This window comes from Oncorhynchus masou, chromosome 5 (assembly GCF_036934945.1).
Source record: "Oncorhynchus masou masou isolate Uvic2021 chromosome 5, UVic_Omas_1.1, whole genome shotgun sequence".
In the NCBI taxonomy this organism is placed as follows: Eukaryota; Metazoa; Chordata; class Actinopteri; order Salmoniformes; family Salmonidae; genus Oncorhynchus; species Oncorhynchus masou.
This window is the reverse complement of record NC_088216.1, coordinates 63,471,897-63,493,011: the sequence shown is the minus strand read 5'-3', so window position 1 is coordinate 63,493,011 and position 21,115 is coordinate 63,471,897. Positions and strand designations below refer to the sequence as shown.

General features: G+C 42.5%; 2 protein-coding genes across 8 annotated transcripts in view; both read right to left on the bottom strand.

Moving 5' to 3' along the window:
* arhgef10la (Rho guanine nucleotide exchange factor (GEF) 10-like a) overlaps nucleotides 1-10,243 on the bottom strand; it is a 117,272-nt gene extending 107,029 nt beyond the window's left edge. The window contains exon 1 of the mRNA XM_064966416.1: nucleotides 9,980-10,243. The gene's annotated coding sequence lies outside the window, so the exon portion shown is untranslated. The remainder of the gene's footprint in view (nucleotides 1-9,979) is intronic.
* Nucleotides 10,244-14,550: 4,307 nt separating this feature from the next.
* Nucleotides 14,551-21,115, bottom strand: part of LOC135540075 (chromodomain-helicase-DNA-binding protein 5-like) — a 50,660-nt gene continuing 44,095 nt past the window's right edge. For 4 of the 7 annotated variants that reach the window (XM_064966414.1, XM_064966411.1, XM_064966409.1 and 1 more), the window contains 4 exons: nucleotides 18,145-18,406; nucleotides 17,893-18,056; nucleotides 17,570-17,696; nucleotides 14,551-17,286 (listed from right to left, as the gene is read on the bottom strand). In XM_064966414.1, the coding sequence (XP_064822486.1) occupies nucleotides 17,162-17,286; nucleotides 17,570-17,696; nucleotides 17,893-18,056; nucleotides 18,145-18,406 (678 nt within the window). In that variant the 3' untranslated portion in view covers nucleotides 14,551-17,161. The remainder of the gene's footprint in view (nucleotides 17,287-17,569; nucleotides 17,697-17,892; nucleotides 18,057-18,144; nucleotides 18,407-21,115) is intronic. The other 3 variants (XM_064966412.1, XM_064966415.1, XM_064966413.1) reach the window with 2 other exon arrangements.

Genomic DNA, 21,115 nt, shown 5'->3' with positions numbered 1-21,115 from the left:
GTCATGTGCGCTGAATACAACAGGTGACCTTATAGTGAAATGCTTACTTACAGGCTCTAACCAATAGTGCAAAAAGGTATTAGGTGAACAACAGGTAAGTAAAGAAATAAAAACAACAGTAAAAAGACAATGAAAGATAACTGTTGCGAGGCTGTAACAGTAGGGAGGCTATATACAGTAGGGAGGCTGTAACAGTAGGGAGGCTATATACAGTAGGGAGGCTGTAACAGTAGGGAGGCTATAACAGTAGGGAGGCTATATACAGTAGGGAGGCTATATACAGTAGTGAGGCTGTAACAGTAGGGAGGCTATATACAGTAGGGAGGCTGTAACAGTAGGGAGGCTATATACAGTAGGGAGGCTGTAACAGTAGGGAGGCTATATACAGTAGGGAGGCTATATACAGTAGGGAGGCTATATACAGTAGGGAGGCTGTAACAGTAGGGAGGCTATATACAGTAGGGAGGCTGTAACAGTAGGGAGGCTATATACAGTAGGGAGGCTGTAACAGTAGTGAGGCTATATACAGTAGGGAGGCTGTAACAGTAGGGAGGCTATATACAGTAGGGAGGCTATATACAGTAGGGAGGCTGTAACAGTAGGGAGGCTATATACAGTAGTGAGGCTGTAACAGTAGGGAGGCTATATACAGTAGGGAGGCTGTAACAGTAGGGAGGCTATAACAGTAGGGAGGCTATATACAGTAGTGAGGCTATATACAGTAGGGAGGCTGTAACAGTAGGGAGGCTATATACAGTAGGGAGGCTATATACAGTAGGGAGGCTATATACAGTAGTGAGGCTGTAACAGTAGGGAGGCTATATACAGTAGGGAGGCTGTAACAGTAGGGAGGCTATATACAGTAGTGAGGCTGTAACAGTAGGGAGGCTATATACAGTAGTGAGGCTGTAACAGTAGGGAGGCTATATACAGTAGGGAGGCTATATACAGTAGGGAGGCTGTAACAGTAGGGAGGCTGTAACAGTAGGGAGGCTATATACAGTAGTGAGGCTGTAACAGTAGGGAGGCTATATACAGTAGTGAGGCTATATACAGTAGGGAGGCTATATACAGTAGGGAGGCTATATACAGTAGGGAGGCTGTAACAGTAGGGAGGCTGTAACAGTAGGGAGGCTATATACAGTAGTGAGGCTGTAACAGTAGGGAGGCTATATACAGTAGTGAGGCTATATACAGTAGGGAGGCTATATAGTAGTAGGGAGGCTATATACAGTAGGGAGGCTGTAACAGTAGGGAGGCTGTAACAGTAGGGAGGCTATATACAGTAGTGAGGCTGTAACAGTAGGGAGGCTATATACAGTAGTGAGGCTATATACAGTAGGGAGGCTATATACAGTAGGGAGGCTATATACAGTAGGGAGGCTATATACAGTAGGGAGGCTATATACAGTAGGGAGGCTGTAACAGTAGTGAGGCTATATACAGTAGTGAGGCTGTAACAGTAGGGAGGCTATATACAGTAGGGAGGCTATATACAGTAGTGAGGCTATATACAGTAGTGAGGCTATATACAGTAGTGAGGCTGTAACAGTAGTGAGGCTATATACAGTAGGGAGGCTATATACAGTAGGGAGGCTATATACAGTAGGGAGGCTATATACAGTAGGGAGGCTATATACAGTAGGGAGGCTATATACAGTAGGGAGGCTATATACAGTAGGGAGGCTATATACAGTAGGGAGGCTATATACAGTAGGGAGGCTATATACAGTAGTGAGGCTATATACAGTAGGGAGGCTATATACAGTAGGGAGGCTATATACAGTAGGGAGGCTATATACAGTAGGGAGGCTGTAACAGTAGGGAGGCTATATACAGTAGTGAGGCTATATACAGTAGTGAGGCTGTAACAGTAGGGAGGCTATATACAGTAGTGAGGCTATAACAGTAGGGAGGCTATATACAGTAGGGAGGCTATATACAGTAGGGAGGCTATATACAGTAGTGAGGCTATATACAGTAGTGAGGCTGTAACAGTAGGGAGGCTATATACAGTAGTGAGGCTGTAACAGTAGGGAGGCTATATACAGTAGTGAGGCTGTAACAGTAGGGAGGCTATATACAGTAGTGAGGCTGTAACAGTAGGGAGGCTATATACAGTAGGGAGGCTATATACAGTAGTGAGGCTATATACAGTAGTGAGGCTGTAACAGTAGGGAGGCTATATACAGTAGTGAGGCTATATACAGTAGTGAGGCTGTAACAGTAGGGAGGCTATATACAGTAGTGAGGCTGTAACAGTAGGGAGGCTATATACAGTAGTGAGGCTGTAACAGTAGGGAGGCTATATACAGTAGTGAGGCTGTAACAGTAGTGAGGCTATATACAGTAGGGAGGCTATATACAGTAGGGAGGCTATATACAGTAGTGAGGCTATATACAGTAGTGAGGCTGTAACAGTAGGGAGGCTATATACAGTAGTGAGGCTATATACAGTAGGGAGGCTATATACAGTAGGGAGGCTATATACAGTAGGGAGGCTATATACAGTAGTGAGGCTGTAACAGTAGGGAGGCTATATACAGTAGTGAGGCTATATACAGTAGGGAGGCTGTAACAGTAGGGAGGCTATATACAGTAGTGAGGCTATAACAGTAGGGAGGCTATATACAGTAGTGAGGCTATATACAGTAGGGAGGCTATATACAGTAGGGAGGCTATATACAGTAGTGAGGCTATATACAGTAGTGAGGCTGTAACAGTAGGGAGGCTATATACAGTAGTGAGGCTGTAACAGTAGGGAGGCTATATACAGTAGTGAGGCTGTAACAGTAGGGAGGCTATATACAGTAGTGAGGCTGTAACAGTAGTGAGGCTATATACAGTAGGGAGGCTATATACAGTAGGGAGGCTATATACAGTAGGGAGGCTATATACAGTAGTGAGGCTATATACAGTAGTGAGGCTGTAACAGTAGGGAGGCTATAACAGCAGGGAGGCTATATACAGTAGTGAGGCTATATACAGTAGTGAGGCTGTAACAGTAGGGAGGCTATATACAGTAGTGAGGCTGTAACAGTAGGGAGGCTATATACAGTAGTGAGGCTGTAACAGTAGTGAGGCTATATACAGTAGGGAGGCTATATACAGTAGGGAGGCTATATACAGTAGGGAGGCTATATACAGTAGTGAGGCTATATACAGTAGTGAGGCTGTAACAGTAGGGAGGCTATAACAGCAGGGAGGCTATATACAGTAGTGAGGCTATATACAGTAGTGAGGCTGTAACAGTAGTGAGGCTGTAACAGTAGGGAGGCTATATACAGTAGTGAGGCTATATACAGTAGTGAGGCTGTAACAGTAGGGAGGCTATAACAGCATGGAGGCTATATACAGTAGGGAGGCTATATACAGTAGTGAGGCTATATACAGTAGTGAGGCTGTAACAGTAGGGAGGCTATATACAGTAGTGAGGCTGTAACAGTAGGGAGGCTATATACAGTAGGGAGGCTATATACAGTAGTGAGGCTATATACAGTAGTGAGGCTGTAACAGCAGGGAGGCTATATACAGTAGGGAGGCTATATACAGTAGTGAGGCTGTAACAGTAGGGAGGCTATATACAGTAGTGAGGCTGTAACAGTAGGGAGGCTATAACAGCAGGGAGGCTATATACAGTAGGGAGGCTATATACAGTAGGGAGGCTATATACAGTAGGGAGGCTATATACAGTAGGGAGGCTATATACAGTAGGGAGGCTATATACAGTAGTGAGGCTATATACAGTAGGGAGGCTATATACAGTAGGGAGGCTATATACAGTAGTGAGGCTATAACAGTAGGGAGGCTATATACAGTAGGGAGGCTATATACAGTAGGGAGGCTATATACAGTAGTGAGGCTGTAACAGTAGGGAGGCTATATACAGTAGTGAGGCTGTAACAGTAGTGAGGCTATATACAGTAGTGAGGCTGTAACAGTAGGGAGGCTATATACAGCAGGGAGGCTATATACAGTAGGGAGGCTATATACAGTAGTGAGGCTGTAACAGTAGGGAGGCTATATACAGTAGTGAGGCTGTAACAGCAGGGAGGCTATATACAGTAGGGAGGCTATATACAGTAGTGAGGCTGTAACAGTAGGGAGGCTATATACAGTAGTGAGGCTGTAACAGTAGGGAGGCTATATACAGTAGTGAGGCTGTAACAGTAGGGAGGCTATATACAGTAGTGAGGCTGTAACAGTAGGGAGGCTATATACAGTAGTGAGGCTGTAACAGTAGGGAGGCTATATACAGTAGTGAGGCTATATACAGTAGTGAGGCTATATACAGTAGTGAGGCTATATACAGTAGGGAGGCTATATACAGTAGTGAGGCTATAACAGTAGGGAGGCTATATACAGTAGTGAGGCTGTAACAGTAGGGAGGCTATATACAGTAGTGAGGCTATAACAGTAGGGAGGCTATATACAGTAGTGAGGCTATAACAGTAGGGAGGCTATATACAGTAGTGAGGCTGTAACAGTAGGGAGGCTATATACAGTAGTGAGGCTATAAAGGTAGAGAGGCTACATACAGACACTGGTTAGTCAGGCTGATTGAGGTAATATGTACATGTAGATATGGTTAAAGTGACTATACATATATGGTGAACAGAGAGTAGCAGTAGCGTAAAAGAGGGGTTGGCCGGGGATGGGTGACGGGACACAATGCAGATAGAACGGTTAGCCAATGTGTGGGAGCACTGGTTGGTCAGGCCAAATGAGGTAGTATGTACATGAATGTATAGCCTCTTCAAACTCAGGAAACCACCCTCCTTTTGTTGAAATACTTTTGTACAACATACATTTAAAGACCAAACTCGAAGTGAAAAATCTTTTAGACTGCCTGTCAAAAGAGACTAGGATAAGTGGAAACTAAGCTTGAACTAGTTCTGTCCTAAAGGCATTCTTGAGGAAATTGGATACAGTACCTTGCAGAATTAAAATGAAACAAACACAACCACACACCCTAACACAAATAAAGAGTTCAGCCCAGCCGTGGTGTGGTAATATTTGGAGAAGATGCAGAGGCGACAAGGAGGTCTTTGGGGTATGGTTGGACCTTGACTTCCAGAACCTTCCCTGTTCACTGCTGGATGCAAAAGCAGATGGTGCAATTACAGACAGGAGGAAGGCACATATTTCCTAATGATTCAATGTTTGGGAGTATAGAATGTGCAACTGCAAGCTGGATTCATAGAGATGTTTGAATTCGAACATGAGATGGGAGAGATCTGCTGAACTGAATGTGCAATATCCCCCACAAAGACTTGAGTCCAGTGCTGGCTGCCCGCATAAGGCCCAGGCCGGGGCAGTCATTGGTTAGGCAGGGAGAGGGAGTCAGGGTGCATCAATGGACAATAGAACAGAGCCGCAGCTGGTGGAGTATAGACTGAATAAACAGCAACGGAATTCTTACAGAAGGCAGCTAAAACAGCCTTCTTTTATCTAGGCTCTTCCTTGGTTTTATGGAGGGTGGTTTGACTGGTTTCCAAACTTCCACTCTCTACTAGACAGGAGTCCAAAGAAGTTCTTCCTCCTTTTTCTGAATATCAAGATCCCCAAAGGAAATAGTCTTGTCGTGAAGAGATAGGGATGTGAGACAACCCATTTAGACGCAAGAAACAGTTAATCTGCTCAGAAGCAGTTGTCTGTCATCCTTTAGCTGTCAAAAACAGAGCTGTGAGTGGGAGTGTTTGTAACACATAGTAATGGATTGTATGCCTCCTCCTTGATTCCCAACTAACTCCTGCCAAACATTGAGCATAGGGACCTGTTAGATTATCTGACTGTCAGATTTAACTCAGAGTAGAATTTATCATAAACCAGAACTCAGTTTGTTTTTCTCCTGATGTAAGCTCCATTGTAAGCTACAGTACAGAAAGCTGTGTTATAGTGTACTGATTACTGAACATTGAGAACAAATATGTGTCAGCATCATAGACTGTATGGACAGCATAGTGAAACATTCATGATGCGCTGCTTTCATACGCACTGCCATGGTCGGCACTGTTCAGACATGCAGGTATACATTATTCATACAAGAGCCACATTGGCCTTCAATTGCCCTCCACTACAGAAGCTGTTGCTGTGCCCACTGTGCACGAAGGTAGTCTGTGATGGTAGTCACACTACTCAAGGTCACAGTGAGTGTTACTGTTCTCCACTGTTTCTCCATCTGGGCTCTGACCACTGACTGTACTGACTATACAGTGGCAAGAAATAGTATGTGAACCCTTTGGAAAAATCTGGATTTCTGCATAAATTGGTCATAAAATCTGACAAACACTCTGCTTAAACTAATAACACGCAAACAATTATACATTTTCATGTCTTTATTGAACACACGGTGTAAACATTCACAGTGCAGGGTGGGAAAAGTATGTGAACCCTTGGATTTAATAACTGGTTGACCCTCTGGCAGCAACAAACAAATGTTTTCTGTAGTTGCAGATCAGACCAGCACAACGGTCAGGAGGAATTTTGGACCATTCCTCTTTACAAAACTCATGCCACAGCAAAACTCTGTGGTCATGCCACAGCATTTCAATCAGGTTGAGGTCAGGACTCGGTCTGGGCCACTCCAGAAGGCGTATTTTCTTCTGTGGAAGCCATTCTGTTGTTGATTTACTTCTGTGTTTTAGGTCATTGTCCTGTTGCATCACCCAACTTCTGTCGAGCTTCAATTGGTGGACAGATAGCCTTACATTCTCCTGAAAAATGTCTTGATAAACTTAGGAATTAATTTTTCCGTCGATGATAGCATTACCGTCCAGGCCCTGAGGCAGCAAAGCAGCCCAAAACCATGATGCTCCCTCCATCATACTTTACAGTTGGGATGAAGTTTTGATGTTGGTGTGTTGTGTTGTGCCTTTTTTCCTCCACACATAGTGCTGTGTGTTCCTTCCAAGCAACTCAACTATAGTTTCATCTGTCCACAGAATATTTTGCCAGTAGTGCTGTGGAACATCCAGATGTTTTTTTGCGAACTTCAGACATGGAAAGTTTTTTTTTGTACAGCAGTGGCTTCTTCCATGGTGTCCTCCCATGAACACCCTTCTTGTTTAGTGTTATACGTATCATAGACTCGTCAACAGAGATGTTAGCATGTCCTTTAGCTGACACTAGGATTCTTCTTAACCTCATTGAGCGCTGTGCACACGCAGTTATCTTTACAGGACGGCCACTCCAAAGAAGAGTAGGAACAGTGGTGAACTTTCTCCATTTACAGACAATTTGTCTTACCGTGGACTGATGAACATCAAGGCTTTTTGACATACTTCTGTAACCCTTTCCAGCTTTATGCAAGTCAACAATTCTAAATCTTGGGTCTTCTGAGATATCTTTTGTTCGAGGCATGGTTCACATCAGGCAATGTGAAAAGCAAACTCCAATTTTGTGAATGTTTTTAATACGGCAGGGTGGCTCTAACCAACATCTCCAATCTCGTCTCAATGATTGTACTCCAGGTTCGCGGACTCCTGACTCCAATTAGCGTTTGGAGAAGTCATTAGCCTTGGGGTTCACATCATTTTTCCAACCTACACTGTGAATGTTTAGATTGCGTTTTCAATATAAACAAGAAAAATACAATAATTTGTGTGTTATTAGTTTAAGCAGACTGTGTTTGTCTGTTGTTGTGACTTAGATGAAGATCAGATCTAAATTTATAACCAGTTTATGCAGAAATCCAGATAATTCCAAAGGGTTCACATACTTTTTCTTGTCACAGTACATACCTTGTCACAGTACATACCTTATCACAGTACATACCTAAGTCCAAACACTGCAGGTAAGTCACTTCACTAATAGCAATGTAATTATAGTATAAATCCACTTTATATTTGTAACGCAGTCATAGTTGACATTGCACATTCATAAATGTATATTGTACATCCTGCTGTGTACATAGCAGTTTTATTACTATGCATACTACCTTTCTCTATTGACTTATTTTGTATTATTATTTTTATTGATATTGATAACGTACTACAATGTTGAGGGAGCTAGCATGTAAGCATTTCACTGCACCTTTTATACCTGCTGTAAACTGTGTATGTGACAAATAAAATGTTATTTGATGTTAAAAGCACGTGGAGTTTAACCAAGATCAAACATTCTAGGTGTATGGTAAGTCCTTAATAATCAAACATTCTAGGTGTATGGTAAGTCCTTAATAATCAAACATTCTAGGTGTATGGTAAGTCCTTAATAATCAAACATTCTAGGTGTATGGTAAGTCCTTAATAATCAAACATTCTAGGTGTATGGTAAGTCCTTAATAATCAAACATTCTAGGTGTATGGTAAGTCCTTAATAATCAAACATTCTAGGTGTATGGTAAGTCCTTAATAATCAAACATTCTAGGTGTATGGTAAGTCCTTAATCAAACATTCCCATCTAGGGTTTATGGTTGGGTGTCAGAATGACCAAAACGTCACTGTGTGACAGCAGGTTCACTGACCTGGGTGTCCTGTTCCCACACTCTCCATTGTGATCTCTGTCAATGGCGCATCTGAATGATCTTTTCTTGGGCCAATGAAAGCTCGGTTTGAAGCTTTGTGTACATGTTCATTGTTGATACTTCCCTATTGTTCAGTCTTGGCCAGCCAGGGTTGTTGTTCAGTATCATTATACAGAATTGTTAGCTGTTACAATACAGAGGGGGGTTGAGCTGTCCCTTTGATGCAGTCGTAGGAATTTGAAATTTGCTATTAATGTATGAATGCAACTTACAGCACAGTTACAGCAAGCATGAAGGATGTGACACAGTACAGAGAGATGGTAGGGCTGTGATGGTCATGGAATTTTGAATGACTTATTGGTCAGCCAAATGACCGCGCTCACTGTTAAAACGTTTTTTCCCCCTTTGCTCCTGACTGCATATGCTGCCATTGAAATATATTATATTTCTATGTGTGCTGCTGCTGCAGGGAGGGGTCGTTGCCTAAAATAATGATTCGCTACAACACCTTGCTTGTTTTAGCGAGGAGCAATAAAGTTTCACGTTACAGCGGAAACGGCCACGAATGTCCGACCGTCCCGTCTTCAGTCAGCCATTCTTTCTAATTATTTTTTTAAGTGGTTATGACGGTTATTTTATTTTCATGCCGGTCTTCATCCATAACTGTCTGTACTAATTCCCCTAGGGCTTCCGGGAGTGGGAAGGCCTCAGCTGTGTATTCACTATGGCATGAGAGGAAAAGGCGAGTGGGGTCCCATTCATAGGAGAATCTTTGTGGTTTAAGCTCCAGGCCAGACATGCATGGACTATTAATTAATGGAACTTGATTGTCGAACAAAAGTTTAACAGTCTGACTCAGGGAATGCTGGGACATCCGACTAAAGCGGGAAACACTACATCTTTCCAAAATGCAGATCAGAGGTCCCCCTCTCCCCATTCCTTTCTCCTCTGTGGGGATGAGGCAGCGTGAAATTCATTCAGGGAGGGGCTATTGTACTCCAGGAAGGAGCCCCAAGACTAGGGCTGGATAGACGACTCCTGTTTCAGCCTGGGGCTATGGAGGGGGTACAGTAATGTATATACTGGAGTGGAGTATCTATGGCCCAGTTCTGCCTGGAATCAATGTATAGATCCTCCCTATAGATGGTGTATGTCTCTGGACCAGAGTGCCTCATGGTCTTTCCCTTGATAATATGGGTAGCCAAGCCCCATACACAGCCCTCTCTGAAGGTTAGTCCTGGTGTAATCGTCTGTGAAAGAGTGTATTCAACAAAGAGGCCACCCGGCTTTGGGTATTGCCTCTGCTCTCCTTTCCTCCTCTGTAACTCCGCTGCCCGAAGCTGCAAGCTCTCGGACCCAGGGTCTGAGAGCACAAAACAACACACCCACCCACCCCCACTCCCTCCATGGCCCCTTCAACAAAGCTCTTGTCTTGGTGAACACGCAGAGAAGTGAAACAAAAAAAGAGGGAGAGTGTGTATAGTAGAATACAATAAAAATACATCTCTCACCTTCTTGTCCTCGGTAGTATTTCCTCCAACAAGCTTCAGTTACTCCCTGTGGACTCTTTAATCCTGGTTAACTCCCATGAACATCCTGATTATATACTGGCAGGTTCCTCACTCATTCCCCTGTATGTCTGCTTTAAGAGCTCCTAGGGCTCCGGCAGAATAGACTGGAAATAATGTTTACTTTCCCACATTAGGTCAGCTCCACTCCTCACACTAGCTGCTCTGAATGAGGCTCCCCCTACTCCCTCCTCTCTCGATTCTATGGTTCAGTCCCTCCCTCTCGCTCTCTTTCTCACAATTTCTTGCCCTGTCTTTCTGTCCCTCTTCCCACTTTTTCTCTCCCCTTATGTTTAGTCCCTCCCTCCCTCCTCCAATCTCCTGCCCCCTGCTGCTTAACAGACACAAAGCAGGCCAAAGGGCTTTCTCAGCATTGATTGGCCAATGGCAGAGCAAAAGTCTTGGCTTCGGCCAATAGAAATGCTAAAGTATGGCACATGCCCAATCAGAGCAGATATGCAGATGTAGAGGGTGGGCTAAGAGGTATTAGGATGGGAAACTTGGGTGAAAGGGGGAATAGATTGGAACAATGTTAGTGATTACATCACCAAGCCAAGGACTTGAGGAATACAAATTTTAAAATAAAGAAATACTAATGTCAACTGAACTAAGATGGACATCAGTAGAGAGGAAAGATAAGTACCTGAGAATATTAGTGCAATATGTGTTTTATAACTACCGTGTAACAATTGTCAGTAAACACATCTCCTTTTTAGGTACAAACATTTTGGTCAATTTATATATTCAAGGAAAGACAATAATGTACCGTAAAAGCTGTGATTGGCTGAATGTCTTGAACTCTGACTTAATATGTCAATGGCTCAATTTCTGCTCCTAAGTTCATTTACTTTGCAGTGAGTGACCTGGATCACTGGCAGACATCAGGGGTCAAGCCCCATTAACAAGCTTGCAGTTCTAAAATCAAACTATTTATTATTTTTCTTTATTGATGTTTCAAGGCAACTTGACTTACTTGGCTTATTCCTTTCAGCTCCTAGTAGAACAAAGGCCTCAGAGCTGCAACTCCAGAAAACTCTGTTCTGGAACGTTTTCTTGATTTCATTCCAGGTGGTTCCTGCCTTCATCTTCTCCTCATTTGTGCTGTTCCATGTCTGTTTTGGGCAGCCAACCTTCCTTCTGCCCTCTGGGTTTCACTCTCAGCAAAAGAAAGTCACCTTAAAATATAGAACTTCACAGCTCACACATACTCAAACTGAGAATTAGCTTATTTTCTCAGATCTGCATTTAAGCAATGAGGTATGTCTATTGTTGTTGAGGGGATTTATTAAAACACATTGAACAAATACACAGAGTACAAAGTAAAAGATGACAATTCACTTTTTTCATTCATTTGCAATTTAGCACAAACATCTGTACCATTATAACACTGCTTGAATTCAATGTCTCTCTCAAAGCTAGCTACACAGAGCAACCATCTCTGAACTTTACGAACTTTACCAAAGTGAACCTTCATACAAAAGATTTCACATGCTGTACATTCACTGCAACATAGGTGCCTTTACCAGGGTCATATGTTAGCTTTTGAAGCCTTGTTTATAAGCATGTACATACACTGTAAATATATTTATAGTATTAGACTGAGGCCTTCTTACAAACACATTACATTCATACTGACTTCAGTTTGATTGCATTTCATAGTCACTTCAGCACTCCGTAAGGAAACAGACATGTGGATTTGATTGAACACATCCTGTGCGCACATTGCAGTTCTATGGCAACTACCCTGCAACATTCAGTTTCTCTCATGCATACTGTGTAGTTAGGTACATGATCGATAAGAGTATGAGAGAGACAAAGCACTGTAAATCTTAGTATTTACATAACGTTGTTATATGCTGCTATCCAGTAACACTATTTCAATCAATGACAAGGTGTGTGGGTCTTGTCCAAACCTACACTATAGCTAGTCCACACAGTGATCCTCACATGACTTACAAATGGAGTAACAGGCTGAACAGAAACACTGGGACTGTACACTCCATGGACAGAACAGCACTGATAAACACACACTAAATTGGGGGCAAAATAGTAGCCTAAGAACTGACATGTGCCCTATTTGTTATTCCTATTTCAACTGGCCAATATCTATTGTTGTGTTTGTAATTGAATGAGGTCAGTCAAGGCCGTGTGATACTGCACTCAGTTAAACTTCAGGTAAAGTGCTTTGTCTGAGAAGACAGTCAGACACAGGCAGACACTGTGCAGTAACACTTTTCAGCCAACAGAGCACCTCAGAACATTCATATAAAAAGCCTATAGAGCAGAGCTACAATCACACCCTGTATACAGTAATCTCTTCAGTTCAGGACAGTCCATTTACAATTCCTTTCTCAAGACCTCCACATGAGGGCTATAGCCGTGTCATTAAAAATAATACAAATAGGTACACTACCGTTCAAAAGTTTGGGGTCACTTAGAAATGTCCTTGTTTTTAAAAGAAAATAATTTTTTGTCCATCACTCCTATGTTCCAATGGCACGTTGTCTTAGCTAATCCAAGTTTATAATTTTAAAAGGCTAATAGATCATTAGAAACCCCTTTTGCAATTATGTTAGCACAGCTGAAAACTGTTGTCCTGAATTACTGAAGCAATAAAACTGACCTTTAGACTAGTTGAGTATCAGCGTTTGTGGGTTCGATTACATGGCTTGAAACAAAGAACTTTCTTCTGAAACTCGTCAGTCTATTCTTGTTCTGAGAAATTAATTTATTTGGGGTAGGGGGCAGTATTGGGTAGCTTGGATGAAAAACATGCCCAAGTTAAGCTGCCTGCTACTCAGCCGTAAAAGCTAGACTATGCATATAATTAATACATTTGGATAGAAAACACTCTGACGTTTCTAAAACTGTTTGAATGATGTCTGTGAGTATAACAGAACTCATATGGCTGGCAAAAACCAGAGAAAAAATCCAACCAGGAAGTGGAAAATCTGAGGTTTGTAGTTTTTCAACTCAGCCCCCATTGAAGATACAGTGGGATATTAGTTATGTTTCACTTCCCACGGCTTCCACTAGATGTCAACAGTATTTAGAACCTGTTTTGAAGATTATACTCTAAAGGAGGGGCTCATAAGAGCTCTTTGAGTGAGTGGTCTGGCAGAGTGCCATAGCCTCGGTCATGGGCGCTCACGTGAAAGGTAGCTATGTTCCACTTCATTTTTACTGACAAAGGGATTGTCCGGTTGGAACATTAAATTAAGTTTTATGTTAAAATCATCCTAAAGATTAATTCCATACTTAGTTTGGCATGTTTCTACGGGCTGTAACGGAACTTTTTGAACTTTTCGTTCGGCGCGACCTGAACGAGCTTTTGGATTTGTTTACCAAACGCCCTAACAAAAGAAGATATTTGGACATAACTGGTGGACATTATCGAACAAATGAAACATTTATGGTGGAACTGGGATTCCTGGGAGTGCATTCTGATGAAGATCATCAAAGGTAAGTGAATATTTAAAATGCTTTTTCTGAGTAATGTTGACTACCCAATATGGTGGGTATCTTTTGGCTGCTTTGTTGTCTAAAGGCTGTACTCAGATTATTGCATGGTTTTCTTTCTCTGTAAAGTTTTTTTTTATCTGACACAGTTGCATTAAGGAGACGTTTATCTAAAGTTCCATGTATAATTTATCAATGTTTATTATGAGTATTTGTGTCATTTTATGTGGCTCTCTGCACAATCACCGCATGTTTTAGAACTAATGAACGTAATGCGCCAATGTAAACTCAGATTTTTTTTATATAAATATGAACTTTATCAAACAAAACATACATGTATTGTGTAACATGAAGTCCTATGAGTGTCATCTGATGAAGATCATCAAAGGTTAGTGATTAAATTGATCTCTATTTCTGCTTTTTGTGACTCCTCTCTCTGGCTGGAAAAATGGCTGTGTTTTTCTGTGGCTTGGTGGTGACCTAACATAATCGTTTGTGGTACTTTCACTGTAAATCCTTTTGGGAATCAGACACTGTGGCTGGATTAACAAGAATTTTATCTTTAAAATGGTGTAAAATACTTGTATGCTTGAGGAATTTTATTTATGATATTTTTGTTGTTTTGAATTTGGCGCCATGCACTTTTCTATTGCGGAGGGGTTCCGCTACACTCTAATGTACTTGTCTTCTTGTTCAGTTGTGCACCGGGGCCTCCCACTCCTCTTTCTTTTCTGGTTAGGTCCAGTTTGCGCTGTTCTGTGAAGGGAGTAGTACGGCGTTATATGAGATCTTCAATTTCTTGACAAATTCTTGCATGGAATAGCCTTCATTTCTCAGAACAAGAATAGACTGACGAGTTTCAGAAGTACTTTGTTTCTAGCCATTTTGAGCCTGTAATCAAACCCACAAATGCTGATGCTCCAGATACTCAACTAGTCTAAAGAAGGCCAGTTTTATTACTTCTTTAAAAAAGGACTACAGTTTTTAGCTGTGCTAGCATAATTGCAAAAGGGGTTTCTAATGATCTATTAGTCTTTTAAAATGATAAACTTCGATTAGCTAACACAACATGCTATTGCGACACAGGAGTGATGGTTGCTGATAATTGGTCTCTGTATGCTTATGTAGATATTCCATAAAAAATATGCCATTTCCAGCTACAATAGTCATTTACAACATTAACAATGTCTACACTGTATTTCTGATCAATTTGATGCTATTTTTTTCTTTCAAAACCATGGACATTTCTATGTGACCCCAAACTTTTGAACGGTAGTGTAATGCCTCTAGTCTTGGAGAACAATAAGAGCAAACATCGCATTTAAAGGTCCAATGCAGACGTTCTTATCTCAATATAAAATAATTTCTGGGTAACAATTAAGTGCCTTACTGTGATTGTTTTCGATTAAAATGATAAAAATGAAACAAAAAGCTTATTTTATTTTTTTAGCAAAGAGCAATATCTCAAGCAAGAATTTTGCCAGGACTGTCTGGGAGTGATCTTGAGTGGGGAGGGTAAACTGAAAACTAGCTGTTATTGAGAGGTTTGGAGCTATCTTTCTAATTGGTCTGTTAACTAATTTACCGCCTGGTGATGTCACCAGGCAGGCCAAAACTCCCATGAAAATAGGTTGAAATGTCAGGCAGTCTTTTCAAAAGCTCTTACACTAAAAGGGCATTATCATCATTTTCACAGTATTATTCCATCTCATAGTGTGGAAATATATATAAAACACAGGTTATTCACGTTTTTGACTGCACTGGGGCCTTTAAGGTTTTCAATGAGTAAATGTAATACACACATTCATGAAAAATCTCAACAAATTAAGTCTCATTGAACATATAAAAAGGTAGTTTCACTTTGGACAATCACATTAGCAGACAGATGGAATAAAAAGTATTGTCAAGTGAATCCATGCTGTCGCTCTGATACGGTTTAGTCCTCACAACATGTAATGCAATAAACAGTTCCCTTCCAAGGAACCCATATAAAACAAAACATCAAAAAACAAGAAAACAAAAACAGCTTTTGATACTTTTACTGTATGGCTATCCAACCTTGGTCCTTGATGGCTATCAAAAACTCTATGAAGATTATAATCTATTGATGATTGAATTAGCTATCTTATTCAACCACTGCCCTCAGTTCTCAATGGAAATAATTCCACCCATTTATAAGATTATCAAGCATACAATCTGGGACATTAGCCATCAGGGCCATGGAGTGAGCAGACCTCTTTAAGTGGCACTAAAGCAGTACATTCTGAAATAACACTTTACCTTAAAAAGAAGCACACACAATAACGCACATTTCATGGAAAACATGAAACCTAGGCCAAAAGGTGACGTAGTGTCATAAGCACTTTTTAGTTTTTAATTTCTCACAATGGAAGAGGGAGGGAAGGAGGCGCTTTGGGGAACTATAACACCATAACTTGTATGTGTTAAAGGCAACAGAATTACTCCCATCCAGCACCATGTCCAGTACACAGTTAGCTTGACATCCCAACCATATGACAGACAGGAGAAAATTCTGTTTATAACACACACTAGTCATGGCCCCGGAGGTTGGCCAATAATCACATTCAAATATTAAAGAAATACATGTACATTTGCAGAAATAGGCTAGTAACTTCTATGTGATCTTCACTTTTTGCACTAATCCAGCCTGTTACAGTTTTATGCATGTATGCGTCAAATTCACAATGACAATGCAAGGCAAAATAAACAGCAGTCTCTTGAACTATGTACATTACAAGGGAGAACCCCTTAGTATATTAATAGCTAATGCAGCTCTGTAACTAGGATCCCTTTCTCCAGAGGCGGGAGATGGCAGTCTTTAGGGGTTGAGGCATAGTGTAGCTGTACTTCCTTAAAGTCACACTTACTCTTACAAGTTCCAACTCAAGGCTCTGCCATAAAACTATAAAAACAAACACGTAGTAAACATAATGAGAGAATTGGCTGCCGTATCAGCACCCACTTATGATCTCTATAATTCTAGGAAGGGAGCCTTATGCCTTCATAGTTCTATTTTCCTTCTATGTGTACGTAGCTAAAGCACACTGCTCCAGCAGAGGTCGGTCCCGATGCACAAAGAATAGGCAAAAGATGAATGCAGAAGGAAGAGACCCAGAATGAAGGAGCAGAGCCAGGCCTAAAGTCAATGAATAGACACAGATGATTCTCATTCCAGCAGCTCCGGAGCATTGGCACCTCCACCGGTTCATCCACCATGTGTACTTTCACTTTTTGCAGCTCTTCCTGTAGCCAATACTTTCCCCTTCAGACAGGGCGGTTCCAGTCATTCTATAAGATCACTTCCCTTCCACGTGTCAGTTAGCAGAAGCCGGGCGTCTGAGGTCGTTTGACTCTCACATCCTAATAGACAGTTCCTCTGCTTGACTCACCAACCTAAGTCATAAAAGCAAATAGCTACTGCATGAAGTATGTTGAAGAATCCTCGAAAGATAGAAGTGCAATTCATACGATAGATAAATACATCTGTGTATTATTCCTAGGTTTATCCTCTAATCCATAGACAGAGAGCTTCTTACAGGAGAGGGGAGGATGAGGAAGGGGGGGTGCGAAGATTCTGTAATCATTTATATAATAGTTGACATCCCTGGGCTTGGCTGACTCCAGATCAATTTTGGGATAGCTGATCTAATCTTCAATACAGATGACATCACTGGGCTTGCCTGACTTGAGGTCAGGGGTGGTGACGTCCCTCAGCGGGTCGCAGGACTTCTTGTCCAGGTGGCTGGACGGGGGTGGGGGGCCGTTGGACACTAGAAGAGGGGGCCCCGGGGGGGAATAATTTGGGGGGAGGGGGTGAAGGGATATCAAACAGGGATACCAAAGAAAGGCTGCTCAGAAAAATAAATGACCCACATAAAACATTTTAAGCTTTTCATTCCCTAACATATTATTAGAAAGGGACACAGAGCAGCATTTCATCTTACAGTGCTCCATCGTTTTCAGTTATCTTGCAGTTTCTGTCCTCAGCTGTTCAGATAAGGAACATCTCATCTTACAGTTAGACCTACAGTCGTGCAGAGACAGGCCTCTTACCACTGACGTAGGGTCCCAGGGGCATCTGGCTGTAGTTGACCATGGCTCCTCCCACAGGCCCCCGGAAGCTGCCCCCAAAACCAGTGCTGTACATCTGGGAACAGGCAAATGAGCTCTGGCCGAACGGCTGGAGGTAGAGTACAGAACACAATTTACACATCTTGTCAATGACGACCAAAATGACTTACCAAACCAAAGCACCCCAACTAAACCAAGCCAAACCTACAGTACCCTGAGCCTAACCTTGCTCCAACGAAACTAAACCTAATTATACCAATCCTAACCCACCTATCGCCATAACCGAGCCCATGCCTGTACAGTACCTGTTGGGGCGGAGGTTCATTGCCGCGGTTGGTGAGGCGGCTGAGGATGCTCCTCTCAGACATCTGCAGACGGGCAGACACGGGGGGGATCCGGGACAACATGTTGGGAAGCCGCGTCACATCTGCCTTCATATCACTCAGCAGCTCCTCCAGCTGGTTCAGTACTGGAACACACAGACACCGTCAATGACAAGAATGCACTAATGTATCCAATCTTATCTACAGTTGATGCAATACTTAATTTTTATTCACCCAGATCTTGAGTTTGTAGACAGTGTTTTAGTCCTGCTGCTGTGTACACACTGGGAGATGACAGACCTTTGTGCAGCACAGCGTTGGCTGGCTTGTTCCCGGCCAGAGACTCCTTGGACAGGTGCTGGTGGGACTCAGCCAGACACTCCACCTCAGCAAAGCGGGTATTCAGGGCCATAGCCGGGTGGTTGGGGTCTTGGGTCATATTCAGGTACGCTGCCCTTCTTAACTGCTCCTCTATCACCAGAGCCTGCTCCAACAGCTAAAAGAGAGAGAGACTTTTGACATTGTCTTTCTTTAATAATACATCCTCATTTAATTTTATTAAAACCTCACCACCACCCCCCTTTAAAAAATGAATATCCCCTGTACTGCCCTCTACCCCACGATACAAAACAACACATTAGACTAACCAAATCTCACTGCTTCTACAACCGTATATCAAACCCATCTTCTCCAGCTGTACAGACAACCCCCCCCCACAACATACAGTGGGGCAAAAAAGTATTTAGTCAGTCATCTTGGGGGAGAACATCACTGCTCTAGAGGAAATCTGCATGGAGGAATGGGCCAAAATACCAGCAACAGTGTGTGAAAACCTTATGAAGACTTACAGAAAATGTTTGACCTCTGTCATTGCCAATAAAGGGTATATAACAAAGTATTGAGATAAACTTTTGTTATTGACCAAATACTTATTTTCCACCATAATTTGCAAATAAATTCATTAAAAATCCTACAATGTGATTTTCTTTTCTCATTTTGTCTGTCATAGTTGAAGTGTACCTATGATGAAAATTACAGGCCTCTCGCATCTTTTTAAGTGAGAGAACTTGTACAATTGGTGGCTGACTAAATACTTTTTTGCCCCACTGTGTCTCCTGAAACATCTACACACTTTTTATAATTTTACAGAACTCACATTCCACCCTAAGACACGCAGAGACCGTCCCATTAAATAATAGTAAAGGGTCTGTTATCCCCCCACCTTTGACCCTGTTCCTCCTTGTTAGCTAAATAGCCAACTTTGCCTGAGCAAACCGAAACACAAATCTGGACTTTTCCTTTTTTGAATACCTGTACCCCATTATAAACATCCCGACAGTAAACTCCACTCCCAACCTCTCACACAAACATTCCAACAGAGACATTAAAGGCATTAACCTGGTGCACACAGAAAACACATGAATCACAGTTTCACAGTTTCACTCATGACACAGAAAGGACACACCCCTGTCTGACTCCCGGGTCGACCCGTGCCAACCAGCTGTTAGTGGCCAGGGCTCCTCATAGAACCATCCACTGGTGGTCCCCTGACCTTTTTGGTACTGGAAGTTCAGAGACCCCTCCATCTAAGACCCGCCATTCTCTCCGCCCCATATACCCCCTGCCACTGATGTGCCTTCACTCCTGTAAGGCTCCTAATGTTCCTCACCTTAATGCAGAGGTTGAAGAAGGCTTTACCCCCCCACCCCCATCTAACAAGGCCTCCAGTTCTTTAAAAAAAAATATTTTGCAAATTTCATTTAACTCGGCAAGTCAGTTAAGAACAAATTCTTATTTACAATGACAGCCTAGGAACAGTGGTTTAACTGCCTTGTTCAGGGGCAGAACAACAGATTTTTACCTTGTCAGCTCTGGGATTCGATCTAGCAACCCTTCGGTTACTGGCCCAATGCTCTAACCACTAGACTGCCGCCCAAGTTCACACAAGTCCCCCTTTTTGGGATAGAGTCAGAACAGCCCGACGGCAGCTCATTGGCAACTCTCCTACTTCGATGCACTCATGCAACACGCAAAAGAAGTCCAGTCCAATTATTCCCCAGAATTTTTTATAAAACTGTACTGGGAGTCCATCGACCCCCAGTGCACGGCCGGGGGACATTTGGGTTATGGCCTCTGCCAGTTCATGGGAATGTCCATTTCATACCTATGTGCCAGAGAGCGCTTAGGGATTTCTGCAAATAAAACCTCAGCACACATAGGATCACACAGTTCTGCCATAAACAACTCCACGGTTCTATACTAAGGTCCCTATGTAAACTGCCCAAGTCCCTACGTAATTCACCTAAATTAGCCTGAAGGCCTACATTGCCTTGCCCCGCCAGCTCTACCTCCACTTCACTGATACTATGCTCAAGTTCCCCTAGCCTCTGAGGATGAGAGAGCTGTATACTGTTGACAGAAAAGCCGAATTTGGACTTTTCCAATATCCCACCATTGACTCAGAGACTGATACTCCTCTCTTCGATGCCCCCATCTTTCCCAAAAAGTCTGGAAGCCTGAGCAAAAAGTGTAAGAACTTTACATTAAACTTCTAATAGGATCCCTGCCGATGCCCTGGTGAAACAGACAGCAGAGCCATGGTTATGTGGTGATCTGAAAAACCTACCGGGAGAATGGTAGCGCCCAGCAGCCTATTACTCTGATTCCTGGACATGTAAAACTGATCGAGTCGGGCTGCACTCACCCGAGCCCCAAAGACCTTCCCCCATGTATACTATCTTGTGTTGGGATGTTTAGTTCTCCAAACATCCACTATGTCAAACTGCTTAATGATGTCCATTAACACCAGCACTGAGCCTGAATGAGGCTCCTCCCCATTTCAGTCTTTTGTATAATCCATCGTACAGTTCCAGTCCCCGCCAACCACCAGCGTCTCCTCAGGCACTACCTGTGAGAGTTCCTGGCAAAGACACTCAAACAGACACCCCCTCTCTCTCTCCCTGTGTTAGGTGCATACACATTTATAAGGACAAGTTTTTTTTGAGTATTTTACAAGCAGTCTACTCCTACACACCTCCTTTGAGGAGCACATTTTTACGGCCAGGCACGGTGCAACGACTGCCACCCCTGCACTAACATTTGTTCCATGGCTCAGCACACTTGCCCCTTTCCACCAGAGCCCCCAATCGACTTCATTCACCACATCACTATGCATCTCCTGCAGAAACAACACCTGTACTTTATT